The 19507-nt window shown below is 47.6% G+C and overlaps 1 protein-coding gene across 1 annotated transcript in view; it reads right to left on the bottom strand.

Annotated features, from left to right (window-relative positions):
• Nucleotides 1-19507, bottom strand: part of Mrc2 (mannose receptor C type 2) — a 55700-nt gene that overhangs the window by 24100 nt on the left and 12093 nt on the right. The window contains 1 exon segment of the mRNA XM_013113384.3: nt 844-1245. Coding sequence (XP_012968838.1) covers nt 844-1245 — 402 coding nt within the window.

The raw sequence follows: 19507 nt of genomic DNA, 5'->3' as shown, positions 1-19507 counted from the left end.
TCCATCACCTGACGATCCACATTTCAGAGGAAGAAGAAACAGCTGCAGCTTCAGAAAGGCCGCTCCAGGTTCCTAAGTAACCAGCTACTCTCTACATAATCTTCTTTTCAATGTTTACATCTATGAGCTATCCACTTCGGGTTTTTTCTTTTTTGGGGGTGAGGGTTTGAGACAAGGTTTTTTTTTTGTGTGTGTGTAGCCCTGGCACTCACTCTGTAGACCAGGCTGACTTTGAACTCACAGAGACCCTCCTGCCTGTCTCCCCGTGCTGGGATTAAAGGCGTGCACACCACCTTGGGTTCTATGACAGGGTCTCTTATTAGTGTGGGGCATGTAGTTAGCAAGGCTGACTAACCCTGGACCCAGGATCCTCCTGTGTCACCTTCCAGTGCTGAGATTATAAGCATATCACCCTACATATGCCTTTTTTATGCAGACTCTGGGGATTGAACCCAGAACTTCATACTTATATTACTAGCATTTTACTGATTGAGTCATCTCCCCAGTATCAAGTTTGAATTAAAAAAAAAATAACCAGGGATGAAGAGATGGCTCAGAGGTTAAGAGCACTGACTGCTCTTCCAGGGGTCCTGAGTTCAATTCCCAGCAACCATATAGTGGATCACAACTATCTACAATTCAATCTGGTGCAGGCAGAACACTGTGCATGTAATAAATATATAACTCTAAAAAAAATAAAATTAAACCCTTTGAAGTTAATTTTCCTAATTATTTAAAACTTCTGCCTATTAAACAGTGACTGCCAAGGGTCCACCGCAGTCAAAGGCCTTGTTACCATAACCCTGTCCCTTTGGTACGTCTTGCCAGCAGGTAGCCCCTCACCATAATAGGGTCGAGCACACAGATCCTCTTCACTGCCATAGATGTTCCACTGGCCGCTGTGGGTCTGGTCACCACGCTCAAGAGTACCAGGCTTGGATGCATTGCTAGCACGGGCTCCCAGAAGCAGGGACAACTGGTCCCCTAGCGTACGACAATGCCAGCGAAGACTCAGGACCTCTCGGTCGCATTCGTACATGCCCAGGGAAACTGTGGTGTTGGCGACCGGCCAGCCTGTTCCCAGGCACTGCGTGGCACCCAGGTTGAAGAGTCGATTCCGGGAGACCCACTTCCAGCGTTGAGCTGGGAGACTGGCATTGCAGACTGGGGTGACTCGGACCTGCACACCCTGGGCCTCCAGACAACCCTGCATCCCCTGGCTGTAGATGAGGAAGACATCAGGTTCTGGAAGGAAATACAGGACAGGAAGCCATCATAACCTTGGCCTTGAGGACTGCTAAGGCACTGACGGTTGCCTGCACTGGTCTCATGTGTTAAATCACTCGCTCTGTCACAGTTCAAGGCAGCATGAAGGGCACTGCTATGCCCCTGTATTCAAAGGTGACACAGCTCATTCCTGCTCAGTCCCATCACCACGTGGAAGGGATTCAGGCCTCTGCCCAACTCTGCAATCAAACCCAACTCCAGAGAATACCCAGTGCTGTGTACACATGTGCCCTTTATCTGTGGCTTCGTTTTCTTCAGGGGTTATCTAGTGACAGCCGCTGTCCCAAGATATCAAAAGGAGAGTTCTACAAATAAATAATCCCTGTGTTTAAGAACCTTCATTATAGCATTTTTATGATTGTCCTATTTCCCTATCGTGGTGGTTTGAAAGAAAATGGCCCCCAAAGTGGAGTGGCACTCTTAAGAGATGTGGCTTTGTTGGAGTGGGTGTGGCATTGTTAAAGGAAGTGTGTCACTGTGGGAGTGGGCTTTGAGGTCTTATATATGCTCAAGCCACACCCTGTCGGAAGCAGTGCAAACCAGCATATGAATACCTGTCCAATGGGTCTCCGAGGTAAAGCTTGTGGAAGACAGTCTCTCACTTGGCAAGGACCAGTGAACCTGGAGACTGAACAGGGCAGGACTTTGCTGAACTCATGCAGCTTGTAGGATCTTTTCTCTCTCATTGTATTGATGTTGAATCTTTCAGTGATTTTCAGTTTTACTTTGTCAGCCACGCATGCAACAGCTGTAATTTTCCCTGGAAATTCTGTCCTTTCTTGAATGTTTTCCCCTTAGAATCAACAGAGGACTAATGCTTCTCAAATCTCTTATCTGGAATTGCTAACTGCAACTCCTAATCCTGGGAGCTTTTCTGACTCAATAGAGACAGTTAGGTACATATAAGAAAACAGCACTTGGAGCATTAACCATGTCTCATAGTTCTGAAAAGGAGAGTAAGGCATGCATACCCAGAATAAAGGGAAGTCTTAGGAATACACACAGGGCCAACTGTTGAGAGTAAGTTCCCTGGGCACCAAGAATATACAATCAATGGCAGTATCTGGTATGCTCCAAGAGAAAAAAGCAATACAAAATGCGGGATGGGGGCTGGAGAGATGGCTCAGAGGTTAAGAACACTGGCTGCTCTTCCAGAGGTCCTGAGTTCAATTCCCAGCAACCACATGGTGGCTCACAACCATCTGTAATGAGATATGGTGCCTTCTTCTGGCCTGCAGGCATACATGGAGGCAGAGTGTTGTATACATAATAAATAAAATCTTTAAAAAAAAACATCAAGTATGTGAGGGCTGAGGCTGGAGACCCTTTCCAGACCCTCTTTTAAAAAAATGCAGGATGGATAGATCCATCTTTACCATCCACAGGAGCTTATAATGGTGGGGAAGGTATGGAATAGGGGGGTGGGGAAAGAGTGCCTTACCAAAGTCTGCCTTTTACAGACTGAGACATGGGGCCCTCTTGTAGAAGAGGGAACTGTATCTTCAGACATGAAATAACTGTTTGGGTTTGAATATTGTTGTCCTTAAAGCGTTCTACCCATGCCTATTACTTTTTAACTTTGTAACTGCTGGCTAACAGTGCTTCAAGAGCAGGATGTGTCAGGCTCGATATTTAGTTAAGCCTGCAAAAAATGCTGAACTCTGTGTCTAGAATAAGGTTATGTAGGGGCAGGAAAGTGTATTTGGGGAAGCATAAAGGGGAACAATGGAGGCTTTCATAATGATTACAATGTATTCCTTAAAATGACCAGATAACACATCGGTATTTCTTAAAAGGTCAAAAATAGGAGTCAATAATAAAGCTGTTTATGTAAGAAAAACTCAGTTTAAGTATAAATAAAGAGGGCTCGAGCTATTTGGGGTCACTTGAGAGCAATCCACCCCGTGGTCAGATTTCCTCCTTGTGTCAACGTCCCTTCCCATCTCAGGACCTGAACCAGAGCAGAAGCTAAACACCAGCCACATCTAGTGTCTCAGGCCACTTCCTGTTACCGGCAAGATGTAGAACTCTCAGCTCCTTCTCCAGCTTCCACCATGAGAGTAATGGACTAAACCTTTGAACTGTAAGCCAGCCACCACAATTAAACGTTTTCCTTTATAAGAGTTGCTGTGGTCATGGTGTCTCTTCACAGCAATAGAAACCCTAAGACACCTCATTAATTTCTTACTATGCCCACTTTATTTATGTCCCTGTTTAGTTGTTTCCAGTTTTATTACATATCAGACATATGGGTGTTCCACTGTATGTTGGACTTTGTGGATGATTGCTATAGGGAATGCTTTTAAGTTTTCCTATGAAGACTGTCAAGTTCTGTTTTGGTGGGCAGTTACATTCACGGTGGAGCACTTGTATCCTGTGGAAGCTGGGTTTCAGGCTTTGTCATGCCTTGAGTCTCAGGGTGTACCCCTTAGCCTTGGATTCAGTCTTGAAGTGAGGCTCTACGGGGGTTTAGAAGACCTCAGGTGAAGACCTCCCGTGAGAACCCTAGGCCTCTTTGACTTGGTGGAACTTTTCTTGCAAGCTCTGTTCAGGAGTCCCTTAAACTCCACCTTCAGCTGCTGCTTCTGGCGGGATGTAGGGACCTGCGCCTTTCCCTGAAAATGCCAACTTAGGAACCACTGGGGATCTGAAGAGGTCTGTCGGGAGAACTTCTGACTGCTTCCTGTCTAGAATGTTCCCTATTGGCTTTTAGCTGTTTTAGTAACCCCAAACTCGGGTCTCTGTTACTGCTGACTCAAGCAGGGCAGTGTGTTCAGGGGAGAAGTTGCTCAACACACCACTCACCTAGTTCTCTTTTCTTTTTAAGAATATGCTTTCTTTTTATTTAATTTTTACTACATTTTAAAATTTACACCCTGCCCGTGTGTGTGTGTGTGTGTGTGTGTGTGTGTGTGTGTGTGTGTCTGTGTGTCGGGGTCCTCTCCTGCAAGATGCACGTGAGCTTCCCTCAGTACCGTCTGGTGGCTGCCACAGCTAAACTTCCTATCACTGTCTCCTCCGCCTGTGATCTGCGCCACCGTCTTTCTCCTACAATCTGAGTATTTACATCTCTCCCCAAATATCTATTTTGAAATCCTAACCCTGGGGCTGATGGTGTTAGGGTGTGGGCCTCTGGGAAGTGCTGAGGTTATAAGGGTCATAACACTAATTAATGGGATTCATACCCTTATAAAAGACTCCCTAGGGCAGGGCAGGGCTGGGATGTAGCTCTGTTGGTAGGGAGCTTGCCTAGCATGCACAAAACCCTGGGCTCAATCCTCAGCACCACATAGAGCAGGCATGGTGGCTGTATACCTGTAACCCCATCAGCAGTAATCAGGAGGTGGGAGTAGGAGTTCAAGGCCAACCTGAGCTAACTGAGTGCCCCTCCCCCAAACTTCCAACCTGTGAAGTAACAGTGAGAAGATGTGTGGGAGGAGTGCGTGGCACCAGACACTGAAGTTGTTGGCGCCTTGATCTTTGACTCTGCAGCTTCCAAATCCCGGCCCAAATAAAGCTGCTATTTATAACCCTCCTAAATGTGATATTTTGTGATGAACACAAATGACCCCAAGTCTATTTTTGGAACGGAGAAATAAAACTGGGTCCAGGATTTGATCCAGACCCACCCAATCTTCCTTTAAGGTTGAGTATCTTTGTGTGAGTGTAAGTTCATGTGTGTATGCATGGGTGTGTGCTCGTGTTTGTGTGTGTATGTGTGTTATGATGTATGCAAATGTCACATATACAGGTGCATGAGCCCACCACATACATGTTTGGAGGCCAGTAACCTGCATTATTGCTCTCTGTTTTATTCCCTTGAGACAGAGTCTCTCATGGAACCAGCTAGGCTGGCAACCAACAGGCCCCAGAGATCCTTTTGTCTCTGGCCCACACAGTGTTCTAGGTGCACACACAGTCACACCTACCCACCTACCCACAGACACAGGAAATTGAATGTGGGTCCTCATGCTTGCATAGCAAGCCCTGTTACCTACTGAACCATCATCACAAACCATAGGCTGGCTAAGGTATTGTTTAAAATTTCACTCCAGGGTAGACAGCAGCAAATGACAGTGGCCATAGCAAGGGGATAGGGAAAGGGCCTGGGAGCAGAAAAAAGAGATAATATTGCTTGTTTCTATAAATGCTTCCTAGAGATAGGACTGGGCAATATGGTCAAAACTTCTGGCTGCTGTGGGCTCCCAATGGGACAGCATCTTTCTCTTGTTCTCAGCTGGCATACCAGCTCAGTCCCAGTCAGACTGAAGTCAAGATGATGAGTGTCAAATGGAAGGACCAAAAGAGCCAGGTGGTGGCGCACACCTTTAATCCCAGCACTCGGGAGGCAGAGGCAGAGGCAGGCGGATCTCTGTGAGTTCCAGGACAGCCAGGGCTATTACACAGAGAAACCATGTCTCAGAAAGGGGGGAATGGGGGGGGCAGAAGACACACTCACAGGACACACGACCAAAAGATCCACACCAGTTAGCAAAGGCCGCTCCAAACCCCTTTCACTTGATAAATGAGAAAACTGAAACCCAGAGAGAGGACTAGAATGCCCAACCACCATGTCTTTCAGGACCTGGGTTCCCTCCTGTCCCATGGGATATGGTTGCAGGCCTTCTATGATCACCCTAGTCCTGGGTTCAAATCCACTTAACTTCTTGGAGCACTTGCTAAGGTACACAACACATTCCAGGCAACGATGGACCCTAAGGAATTTCCCAGCACCTACCAGCATCTTTGCCCTCTTGGCATTTGTAATCCGATTAGAAAAAGACAATGAGCCGGGCGGTGGTGGCGCACACCTTTAATCCCAGCACTCAGGAAGCAGAGGCAGGTAGATCTCTGTGAGTTCGAGACCAGCCTGGTCTACAAGAGTTAGTTCCAGGACAGCCTCCAAAGCCACAAAACCCTGTCTCGAAAAACCAACAAAAGAAAAAGACAACTTTGAACAAATGAGCCCTTAACTTCTAGGTGTCTGAGAGAGATCTCAGTTGGCTTCTTGAGATCAGAAAGTCAGCTCAGGGCAGAGCTCTGAAACCTGAAGATCTGGAGGCAGAGGGAAGAATGCAGGTCACAAGCTGCCGAGGCAGAGACTGAAAACGGGTCCTGGATAAGGAACAAAGACCGGAGGAGAGCTGGAGAGCAAAGAGCAGGCGGTAAGAATTCCTGTAGGTGGTTCTCGGGGACCCAGCCAAGTCAGGGGCCAGGGCCCTTGGACATAGTGCAGGGACACAGCCTTGGAAGAGCAGAAAGTGCTGATCAGGGAGCAAAGGCAATGCAGTTGAAAACCACTCCCAGTTCTTCGAACCTGTGTTCTCATCAGTCATGTATGGAGCTGAGGGGGGGCACAGGACGGGACACGACAACATGACTCATGGCACAGAGACCTAATGCCCCAAAAGGGCCCCTCCAGCCTCATTCATACCCAAGCACACCCACACACCTGAGTACAGAATGCCAGTGCCCATTTCAGAGACCCCACCCCCACCCACCATGCCCCCACCCTCACCAGGATCTCAGATTGTCCCGCCCAGGGATAAAGTAACCACTTTATCAATCATGCCATGCCTGGGGCAATGCTACCTGTTAAGTTGTGGTTCGATACGTATTTGTGAATGAATAGGTAAATGAAGCTAGTCAGTGACCTGGGCATTGGTTGGGTGTGAGCCATGCATTCATTCAACAAATGTTTGTTGGGAATTTCAGGACTAGGGATATAACCCAGTTGTAAGATACCCAGCAAGTACATGGCCCTGTGTTCAACTGCTGACACCACACAAAAATAAAGCACCCAGTATTCATATTTGAAACACAGCAAGCATATCCACCTAGCATGGAAGCACGGACATGCCTTTAATCCCAGCCCTGGGGAGTTGACGGCGGCAACTACACAGCAAGTTGAAAGCCAGCCTGAGCTACATGAACCCTGGTTTAAAAACAAAAACAGGGACAGGGAGGAGGAAGGAATTTCATAGGTGCCAGGCCTGGAGGACACGGCCCACATCACAGCCTGCTGGATGGAGGAAATGGGGATGACGGCAGGATTCTTAGCCTCAGTGAGCCTCCTGCCCTCAGTCTCTCGCCCTTTGTTTGTGTTTGCCTAGCAAGCTTCCCATTGCTTCTTCCTCCCCTCTCCCCTCCCCACCCCTCTTCTTTGTAAGTAAATAAGCTGTGGCTGCACGGGTGGGCACAAGGCTCACTCCTGACTGATGACAGTATCCAATCCCCTTGGCCGCCGTGGTGCAACTGACACAAACTCAAACCAGGTCCATCAGAGAACGATCCTAGAATAAAGAAAGTTTTCTTTCTCTAAGATCTCTAGATGGAGGCTGCCAGCAGCCACATTTCCTGTCTTGAAGGGGTGACATAAAAAGAAACAGAGCTGCATACTGGCAGGAGAAGAAGTGTGTTCCGGTAACACTGGGCATGGAGTCTGTAGCCCGGAGTCATGTTCCGGTAACACTGGGCACGGAGTCTGCAGCCCGGAGCTCCCGTGTCTCTCCCAGGGCTCTGACCTCCATTCTTTGAATCACCCAAGGTCATGACCTTTCTTCCTCTTTATGCTGTGTTGAGGGTGGAACCCAAGCAAGTGCTCTGCCACTGAACCACACCTTCAACTTGTGTTGAACTTGCCTGCTTCATACTTCTCTTCTGGTAATTGCAAGAGTCCTTGGGGCAGAGCCCACCTTACTCTCCAGGGGGCTGTTGCTCCAGGATCCCTAAGCCTTTGCCAGACCAGTTTCTTCAGTCTGCGGTGGCATGCGGATCCTTTCAGGGGAGGCTGGACCCCTGTGCGTTCTCCCGACCACCCTCTGGCTGCTCCTCTAAGGCACCAGCTCTCTCACCCCACATTGATGACAAGCCTGTGGGAAGCACTGTCCTAGGTACCTCGGGAAAATTAAGTATTAGTAAGATGACCCGGCCTCTGCCCTCGGGCTGTTTACAAGGAAGCTGGAGAGAAATACCCTGAGGCAATCGATGAAAAGGTTACAAGTCACACATCAACCAACACATGTGCAAATCGGTCAGCCTGAATTTATACTGCATGGTTGGAACAAAGGTGCTGGATAGAAAAGAGCTTTCCAGGTAACGAGTCTAATAGGGATCTCTCTGGTACTGCCACAGAGACCTCAAAGCAAAGCCTGTGGTCCTCTCTTTCAGCATCCCGGGTGTCCAGGTCATTGCCATGGAAATGTGTTCCCATGCACAGAGGCAAGTGGGTTTTAGAGCAATGTGTCTTCACTGAAGAGATTCCTGTCTTCCTTCTCTCAAGGCCTCTTCCCCTTCCCACAGACACACAATGCTCTTCTGGAGTCTGGAGGCCAAGGGGTTTGCTGTAGGTTTTGTTTCTCCACACAATCCCTCCTCGCTGCCCCTTGTAGCTTACAGGGTTCCTCCAGAGCAGACCCAGGCAGAAGGCTGAGGACTGGCTAACCAGCAGCTCTGGAGGACAAGCTGGAGACATCGCTGCTGAGGGGAGCAGCGGAGAAGCTAATTCTAGCACAGTGCCTGGCACGCAGCAGACTCTCAGGAATCTCCGCTGAATGAAAGGCATGTCCAACAAAACCCTGAAGGCGGGAGCAGAGGTGAGGACAGAAGGGGAACCATGGGGGCAAAGGCCAGACACTGGAATCTGAAATTGGGGGGCCAGCTCCCATCTGGCTTAGCTCTTAGAGAAGCGGTGACTTTGGGGGTGGGAGGGAGATGTGGCCCAGAGAAGACATTGCCTCTCTCATTATTCTCCCCAGAGAATAACAGAGGCAGAGGTGAGGGGTCATTCCAGGAAGAGCCAGGGCTGGCCACAGGGCCGCTAGCAAGCGAAACAGCTGTTTTTAATCAGCCTTAAGGCCAAGCCTGGAAATGTCCCTGAGTCAGCAGAAGCTGCCAGCTCCGCCCTGCTAAGGGGCCAACCCTGGGGACCCAGCAGTTCACTCAACATCCCTCTGCTAGCCTGTGCCCATATACCTGAAGACACATTGATCCTGGGTTAGGGATGGAGTCATCCCTTCCATCTAGGCACCCAGTCCTCCTCCCGGGGCACCCTACCAAAACCCTGAAGTGGGCTTTCCTCTCCTAGCTTCTCAGCAGTTATCAGTTCCTGCGTGAAAGCACATTATGCCCAAACCTTCGCCCACAGCATGGGCTGCTCTCGCTAGGGTATAGTCCCTTGCTCCAGTGGCTGTGGGATTCCTCTATAGTTCCTTTCCAGACATGCACTTCCTTCTGCTTTAACATGAGGGTTGCTAAGTGGGCTATCCGGAGTCTGACGAGAATGGGTGTAGAGGTGGGACTGTCGCCTCGCCTCTCTATTAAATTCAAGAGCTCTTGCAGGAGACGGTGGGAAGCCTGGATTTCTGCGCTTTCCCACTTCCGGTGGAAATGCAGGTTCTGTCCTAGGAAAAAGGTCTCAGTGGGGCTTGGACCCTGGGGTTCTCTGGGAACACAAATCGCCACCCTTGCTATTGGGAGTGTTGGATCTTAGTTGGGCATGGTGGCACATGCCTGCAAGCCCAGCATTCAAAACTCAAAATGGTTTTCAGCCTGCCCCTTCCTAGACTTCACTTCCAAGACCAAGAGCACAGGCACAGAGCCCGCAGAAGCGGCATAGGGACCCTAGGGACCCCCTTTGCTCCCCTCCGGAGCAGCTCCTTCTAGTTCACTAGGACCCAGACCTCCGCCCATGAGCATTCCAGGAGCCCACCACACCCACGAGGGTTTGCATCTCCAGGGGCCTGGCTCAGGTCCCTCTGCGGGGCGCCTTGCACCACACAGATCTGCACCCAGCTAGCCAGCCCTCTCCCCAGAGGCAGTCTGCGAGTCCACAGCCAAAATAAACAGTGCAACAGCCACTTCCTTCCCTATGAGGGCACTTGCACAACCACGGATACTGTGACAGCAGGAAATGGTTTTCTGGGCCAGCAAAGTCCAACCCCGTTGCCCAGGGGCTAAACTCGGAATCCAGACTCGGGCACGCGTGGGTGGAACACGTCCACACCAAAGCGGATGCCCTTGGCACCCCTGCTAGGACCTCACCATCAACAACAGCCACTACTTTATTAAAGCAGGTCCCCAGGGCTTCTGTGAGCCAGCGTGTGTGGGAGGGGACTGTGAGCATATTATATCATAACATCACTGATAGGAGTCTATCGGGGTCCCAGTCTCCATGCCAGGTCAGACACCCACATAACTGATGGGGGATGAATGGCAGAGAGAATGTATTTGGAGACATCCGCACAAATTTGAGGAAAGCAGTGTTTCCTTAAATTTAATGTTAACTTTTGTTGGGGAGGCAGCAATGACTGAATGCTAACATACTAGAAATATTAGTTTTCCTTTTATAAGGACAGTGCTTAGAGAGGCTCAGAATGGTCCAGAGTCGTTTGACATATCCTCATAGGCTTTCCTATAATACGGACTGTAACAAAACTAGGCTGACTCGAAGCTCTGGGATTAGGATCAAGTATGCCTCCTGAAGCAGAAAATCATTTAGAAGTGTTGAAGGCACAAGTGTGGAGTCAGAAAAGGAAGTTAATATGAAGCTTTTTAAAGTAATAAAAATCAAGGCTTATTTCTTTAAAAAAAAAAACAAGGTTTGTTCCATAAAAAAAAAAATTAGTAATACCAGACCCCTCCCCAGCTTGCTGTAGCACCAACAGAAATAACGCTCTCTTTTGGGTAATCCTGTGGTTTCCAGTTTCCCATGGAATTCTAAGTGAACATTTTTGGAGGGCTGGAGAGATGGCTCTGTGGTTAAGAGCACTTGCCGCTTTTTCAGAGGGCCTGAGTTTGGTTCCCAGCACCCATATCAGGTGGTTCCCAAACCCTGTACCTAACTCCATGAGATCAGACACGCTTCTGCCTCTGTGGGTACTCACAAAAATGTGTGCATACACACGCGCACACACACACACAAATAACATTTTTTTAAACAAAAAAATTAGAAACATGGACGGGACAAAAGAAGTGCAGAATTATACTGAAACATAATGATGTGTTACTGGGAAATTAAGGTTCTCAATATTAATATTCCATTCAATTTCCGAGTAAGAGTATTTCAAATTATTACCACTTGAACTCAAAGGCAGAATTTCTCAGCTGCCTGCACAAAGGTCATTATTGGCTGATTGGCCCCTGAGGGCTTGGGTGCTGTCCGTGTCCTCTCTGAGTCCTTGGGTCAGGAGAAGCTGTTGTTAAATGACAGTTGAATGTGAGCTGAGAGAGCTTAAAATCCATTTCATCATCATCCTTTAGCAAGCTGAAGTGGCAAATGGCAAGGTTAAATGATTGCCAAGGGCCCTCAAACACTGGACTCTGGGCCTTTACATATTTTGTTTTTTAAAGTTTTAAGTGTGTGTGTGTATGTGTGTGTGTGTGTGTGTGTGTGTGTGTGTATCTTTGTGCACACGCACATGTGTGTGTAGGTGCCCAAAGTGGCCAGAGGTGTAAGATGTGCCTATAACTGGAGTCATAGGCAGGTATAAACTGCCCAACAGGGATGCTGGGACTCAAACTCCAGTCCTTGGTAAGAACACAAGCTTTTAACTGCTGAGCCATCTCTCCAGTTCTGAATCTTGTTTGCTGTTTGTTTGATTTTTTTTTTTTTGAGACAACATTTCTCTGTGTTGCCCTGGTTGTCCTGGAACTCACACTCTGTAGATGAGGCTGACCTAGAACTCAGATATTTGCGTGCCTCTGCCTCCCGAGCTGCAGGATTAAAAGTGTGCACCACCACTACTCAGCTTGAAGGTTAGCCTTTTTAATAGATCTGATAGTTGCTATTGTTCTAACATGCACAGCACTGGAGTGTGATCATGTACATTTTGTGTGTGTGTGTGTGTGTGTGTTGTATGTGCATGTATGTGTGGGTACATGTGATGTGGAAGCCTGAGAAGAACTTCAAGTGTCTCACTCAATCATTCTTCACCTTATTCCCTTGAGACAGGGTCTCTCACTGAACCTGGAGCTAGGCTGGTGGCCAGCAGTTCTCATATCCGCTGCCCATCCCCAGGAGCGATAGGGTTACAGCCACACCTGGATTTTTTGTTTTGCTTTTCAAGGTAGGGCTTCTCTGTGTATCTTTAGAACCTGTCCTGGATCTAGCTCTTGTAGACCGGGCTCGTCTTGAACTCACCTAGATCCGACTGTCTCTGCCTCCCGAGTGCTGAGATTAAAGGCATGTAATCCACCGCCTAGCTTGGATTATTATTTTTTTTTAAAGATGTGGGTGCTAGGGATTTGAACTCAGGTCATCAAAATTGTGCAGGAAGCACTCATACCCACTGAGTCATCTGCTTTGTCCCCATAAAACTCGTGTTCAATAATAAGAATGAAGTTGAGAATTAGTACTAATTATACCAATACAACCTACAGAAGCCAGGACTGTCCCTGGAGAACATGTGGTCACCCTACATTTGTGGAATGAGGTGCAGCATGGTATGTGAGTGTTTACCATGGACTTGCTGAGTCCTTGGTTGCAACACTTTCCTGTAAGCTCTCATAGAAATCCCAAGAGTTGGCAAAATTATTATCTCTATTTGACAAAGGATGAAACTGATATATTTAACGACTATTTTTGTCTGCTTCGCTTTGAGACAGGGTCTGGCTAAGTAGCCCTGGCTAGCCTTAAGTCCCAGCAATCCTCCTGCTCCAGTTTTCTACGTGCTGGGATTATAGGCATGTGCCACCATGCCTGTTTGCTTAGGGTGGAGGCCAGGAAGACTGGCTTCGGTCAAGCTTTAGATAGCTCCTGAGGTATTTTAAACTGATAGCTCACAGGCAAGCTGTGTTTGGCCTTCACTGTATGTGATAAAAAAAGTGAACTGACATTTAAAACTCGAGAGATCTCACATGAAAATGTGAGTTTCCAGCCTCTTTCGTGGAGCTGGCAACAGTGAGCCAGCTTGACTGCCAGGGATCAGTCACAGGGACTGAACGAAGCTGTACATGTTGGGGTATGTGGGGTCACTAGCCTCTCTCTCTCTCTCTCTCTCTCTCTCTCTCTCTCTCTCTCTCTCTCTCTCTCTCTCTCTCTCTCCCTCCCTCTTCTCCTCTCTCTCTGAGGTAAGCTATAGCATCTATTCCCATACTGGCACTGTTGTTTCTCTGAGTGATGAGGTGACCTTTAGAACCCTGATCTCCATTAATAACCACCACAGGCTACTTTCGCTGGTCCAGGCCTCTGATTCCAGCATTCGGGAAAACAGAGGCCCTTGAGGGTCAATCAGCTGATGAGGACCTCTGTGCAGACTGCTGAGAAATTCTACCCTTGACTTCAAGTGTTGTTTGAAAAACAGACACCTAAAATAAAAATAAGTCCTTAATTTTCTAGTTAAAAAAAAAAGAACTTGGAGGGCTGGAGAGATGGTTCAGTGGTTAGGAGTGCCAACTGAACCCCCATTCAGTTCCCAGCGCCCATGCTGGAAGACTCCCAACCACCCAGCTCCAGAGGATCCAGGGTCCTAACTCATATGCACATGGGGAGACTGCATCCCCAGAAAACAAACCAACAAAAAACATATTTGCTTCAAATCTCTCTGTCTGTCTTATGGGGAGAGAGGAAGAGGCGGAGGGACACAGCAGTGCAGTGGAGGGGTTTGGCGCTCTGTGACATACTACATTCCTTTCATGATTCGTGACTGCACAATATGACTAAGAAAACATGACACTCCTATAATGAGTTTTTCGCTCTCCTTGCCGTCAAGCTCCTGACCCAACTTCAAGGATGATTTGCTTGGTTTGAAAAGCATAGCATGGCTCTAAGTCCAGGGAGTTTAGAATCTTTTCTCGCCCATGAATGTCATGAACCCTCGTAACACTCCGTGTGTAGGTTCACACCCCTTATGCCAGCACTACAAAGGCTGGGGCAGAGGATGAGTGTGTGTTTCTGGAGCCAGCCTGGGCTATCTAGTAAGACTCCCATCTTTTAAAACAAACAAAAACATCTTCCTCAAAGCTATTCCCATAGTGTTTCTGGGGCCAGCCTGGGCTATCTAGTAAGACTCCCATCTTTTAAAACAAACAAAAACATCTTCCTCAAAGCTATTCCCATACCTAACCGCTTGCCGGTTTCTAGGAGGGTAAGGCTAGGAGGCATTACTCCACCTTTTTCTGGAAGGCACCGCAGGCGATCATAGAAGGGCCACTCTGGAATTTAGACTACACAACTTCAAATTCCTGCTTAGGTCCTTGGACCCTGAGCCTGATGCCTGGAGCGGTGAGCCTTGATTTGGAGAGGGTACCCACTCTTGTCCTATAGGAAAAGAGGGCCAATGAAGTCCCGTACCCAGACAACACTTGATAAGCAGTCACTACTGTGCCTTGATATTCAGGCAAGAGAATCTGTTTATGTTCCTACGACACGGGGCCTGGGAAACAGGCTTTGTAGATGCAGTTGGGTAAGAAGAAAGGATAAGAGGAAATAACTACAGATTAGAATGTTTACTCTTCAGAAGAATTACAAGAAAAATAAACCCACGGTCCAGATGAAGAGTCCTCTCCCGGCATTCCCAGGCGTGCTGGGGCCGGAGAAACCATCACTGGCTTTCTTTGAACGGCTAGACTCTGTCTCAGGTCGCTCTGGAAAGGGATGCAACGATGAGAGCGTGTCAGTGAAAGGAGGCTTCTGGAAGGTCAGGGACCACGGAACGCTTTCCCCGTCTGCCACATCCTAGCTCTGCAGAGAGAACTCTGAAGGCAGCTGCGGGGCGGGGGTTGGGGGGGTGGGGGTGATATCATAGGGCGCACAGCTGGAAGAGAGCTTGTGAAGGAGGAGGGACGACGCCTACACCCTAGGCAGGGCCCGACTCGCTCGCGGTTCTAGCCCCGGAGTCCAGGTTCTGTCTATTCGCAAACCAAAGACTGGAGGGATACTCTCTGTTTTCCTAACTGTGAAACACAACCTCTGCCGCCTCAAGATTTTTGTTTTGTTTTGTTTGAGACAGGGTTTCATTCTGTAGCCCAGGCCGGCCTGAAACTCACTCTACGGACTAGGTTGGCCCTCTAAGTGCTGGGTTTATAGGCATAAGCCATCATTCCCAGTCTCTCTTCACAGGTAACTCGGGGGATCTACAGGAATACTGACAGATCTCTGGGGGCATCTGTCTCCCCAGGAAACAGTTCCAGAGATGAGTCATTCCTTAGTGTTGAACATCCCCCCTGTGTTCTGTGTGAACAGGTCCCAAATCCTCTATATTACAAATTCTTTTTTTCTTTCTTTCTTTCTTTTCTTTTCTTTTTTTTTTTTTTTTTTTTTTTTTTTGGTTTTTCAGAGACAGAATTTCTCTGTAGTTTTGGAGAAGGGCCCAAATCCTCTATATTACAAGTTCTTCAAAAACAGATCTGAGGGGCTGCAGAGACAGCTCAGCAATTAATAGCACTACTGCTCTTCCAGAGGACCTGAGTTCAATTCCTGGCACCTGTGTTGGGAGACTCACAACTGCCTATAATTCTAGCTCTTGGGGATCCAATACCTTCTTCTGACTCAGTAGATACCCAAGCATACACACACACACACACACACACACACACACACACACACACACACGCACGCACGCGCGCGCACACACACACGCACACACACACACGCACACACACGCATGCACACACACGCACACACACACGCACACACGCATGCACAGAATGAGATGGCTCAGCAGATTGACGCATTTGCTGCCAGGCTTGAATTCAATCCCAGAGAAGCACATTGCAGAAGGAGAAAACAGACTCCCACAAATTGTCTTCTGGCCACATGTGTGTCATGACATAAATGCACTGACATAAATATATATACACAATCGATCAAATCAATATAATGAAAATTGTTTTAAAATAAAGACAGGCCTAGACAGGGATGATTAGAAGAAAGGAATAAAAACATGAATCTGAATCTCTGGTGGTTGGGATTTATGGAGACCTTCTTAAAGAATATTTCAGAGTCAAGGCAGGGGAGACACAAGAGGACTCTTAAGATCCTCACAGGAATGCCACTGCATTTCCCACACAGCTCATTTACGAGACTTAGTCAGCTACAGAAGGTCACATACCCCACCACCACTGTGACATCATCTGAATCTATAATAAACACGCCAGACTTCACCTATTATATCTTTGAGCATCTCCCCCAAACTCATTTATATCCCCATCCTCCTCCCCTCCTACTCCCCCAACTTCTCTAGACAAAGTCTCAATACATAGCTCTGGCTGTCCTGGAATTCACCATGCAGAACCAGGCTGGGCTCCAACTCAGAGATCCGCCTGCCTCTGCCTCCCGAGTGCTAAGGCTAAAGGTGTGCGCCACCGTCTGAACTATTGATTTTAAAATAAGGGTGTTACTGAGTTGAAGAGATGGCTTAGTGGGCACGGGCACTTGCTGTGAAAGCATGATGATGCAAGTTTGAGTTCCAGAACCCATGTAAATAAAAAAATGCAAAAACACATTTAAAAAAATGAGATGCATGTGAGCAATTGTCTTGACTGAAACGTAGAACAATTTTCTGTAATTGAATCAGTCTTGCTTTCCCTCCTTCATGTGTCTGTGTTAGAAGCTGTTCCGTTAGATACAGCTAAGAGGTTGAGAGCCACACTGCTCTTGTGGAGGACCCAAGTTCAATTCCACACCAGGCAGCACATAGCTGCCGATAACTCCTGCTTCGGGGGCCCACGCCTTTGGGCTCACAGGCACCACCTGAAATGCCCCAGAATTTGAAAGTTTCTTTCTCTTAAAAAATGACTTAGTTATTTCATGTGTATGAGTGTTTTTTTCTGCATATATGACGACGGTGTAGCATGCATGTTCCCGGTGCCCAAAGACATCAGACGTGGGCATCGGGTCCCCTGAAACTGGAGCTACTGGTGCTAATGAGCCATCATCATGTGGCGTGAGGATCGAACCCAGAGTCTCTGCAGGAGCAAGAGCTTTTAGCCAACGTCCCCTCTCTAGTGCCTTGACTGCTTCTGAGTGCTGACAGGATCCTACAGTGGAAAGTTCCACGTGTGATCTCATGTGACGTGTCACACTGTGACCCTCAAAACACAGGCTTGAGCCCTGTAATCCTCTCACTTCAGAGACTAAGACAAAAGGAATGCCAAGAGTTTGAGGTCGGCCTGGGCTACAGGAAGCGATCCTATCTCAAAACTCCAAATAAACGAAAACAAAACAAAAAGCTCCATTAAGAATATTCCCTTCAGGTTAGGAAACACAAAGCATAAATTGTGTTTAGACCTGGTGGCACCCCCAAGTTGTGTCATTATGTGGTATATGCAGCACTTCAAGCTGTTTCCAGCTAGGAATACTCAAGAGAGTGCATGTGACTGTCTTCTAGTGTTGAGTTGTTTACTACGAATAGGTATCATTTTTGATATCATAAAAGTATAGTCTTGTGCTGGTGGGATGGCCCAGTGTGTAAAAGTTCTTGCCGCACACCTGATGCCCTAAGGTCAATCTGTGAAACACATGTAAACATGAGAGAACCAACTCCACAATCCTCTGATCTCTATGTGCCCACCGTGCCATAAACACCATCCCTGTTAAGAATAAGCAAAAGTAATTTTTAAGTATTTTTCATCTCTGTGGTGTGCATATGTAAGTATTCATGCACATGTGTGTACAGGTGTGTGTGTGCTGCTCGTGTGTGTGTGTGTGTGTGTGTGTACATACATGAATTTGAATGTGTAGACCAGAAGTTGATGTCTTCCTGGACCATTCTCCACCTTTTATGTTGAGGGAGGGTCTCTCATATGAATTTAGTACTCACTGATTGAGCTAACCTTTGGTGATATTTTGTTTGTGATCTAACAAATAAAGCTTGCCTGGGATCAGAGTGCAGAACTAAGCCACTAGTTAGTTAGCCAGGTGGTGATGGCACACACCTTTAATCCCAGCACTTGGGAGGTAGAGGCAGGCAGATCTCTGTGAGTTCAAGGCCACCCTGGGCTACATGAGATTGAAGCTGTCTAAAAGAGAAACAGAGCTCACACAAAGGTGACCCCAGCACTAGAGAGGTAGATAAAGATTTAATGTGAAGTTTTGTAGAGGCAGCACTCAGTCTGAGGATTCGTAGTGCGGAAGCAGTCTGAGGAGCTGCAGTCAGTCTGAGGATGCAGTCTGAGAACAGGATCTCCCCTTTGGTCTGAGATTGGCAGAGGTTAAGAACTCTCTAGTTGCTGGTCACTTTGCTTCTCTGATCTTCAGCTTTCATCCCCTGATAGCTGTTTTTATTACTAAGTTTTTATTATTAAGACCAAAGAGAATTCATGTTACTAGCCTTCTTGCTCTGGGGGTCCAATTGTCTATGCCTTCCAAGGGCTGGAATTACAGGTGGGCCACAGCACCTATCTAGAATTTATGTGGGTGCTGGGGTCATACACCAGATCTCATGCTTACTCAGTAAGCTCTTGACCTACTGGGCTGTGTTCTCAGGAGGGAACATAACTTAAGATCAAAGTGCTTTTTACAAACCATATCAATAAGGCCAAAGGGCAGTGACAGGCAGACCTGTGATCCCAGCACTTAAAAGGCAGAGGAAGGGGACTGTGCGGCTGGGGCCACCATGAGCTTAGAACCTGTACCCAAAAGTGGAGGGTGGGTAATGGTACAGGGAAAAGGTAAAGAAAATATATGCTTCCCAGATAAAAAAAAATTAAGATGGACATAGTAGCACACACCCTTAATTCTAGCACTCAGAGCCCTCACTCTCGGATATCTGTGAATTCCAAGCCAGCCAGGACTACATAGTGAGACCTATATCAAACAAAAAACAAACAAATAAAACTTTTAAATGGGGGCTGGAGAGATGGGCTAACAGTTGGGAGCACTGGCTGCTTTTTCAGAGGACTGGGGTCCAAGTCCCAGCACCCACATGGCAGCTCAAAACTGTAATTCCAGTTCCAAGAGTTATGACACCCTCACACAGACATGCATCCATGCAGGACACCAGTGCACATAGAATAAAAATGGACAGATTATTAAAATAAAATTTTAAATGGATGCTGGGCACTGGGGAGACAGGCAGATCTCTGTGAGTTCGAGGCCAGCCTGGTCTACAGAGCGAGTTCCAGGACAGCCTCCAAAACAATACAGAGAAACCCTGTCTCCAAACCCCCCCCCCAAAAAAAGGCTAGGCTCACAACCAAAGATGTAAGATGGGCAACAGTACACAAAGAATAAAGGCTTACACTAAGTCTGCGGCAAGGGCTTTTAAGCCCTGGAAATGCT

This window comes from Mesocricetus auratus, unplaced genomic scaffold, assembly GCF_017639785.1.
Source record: "Mesocricetus auratus isolate SY011 unplaced genomic scaffold, BCM_Maur_2.0 Super-Scaffold_100007, whole genome shotgun sequence".
Lineage (NCBI taxonomy): Eukaryota > Metazoa > Chordata > Mammalia > Rodentia > Cricetidae > Mesocricetus > Mesocricetus auratus.
This window is presented reverse-complemented; position numbering and strand designations above follow the sequence as displayed.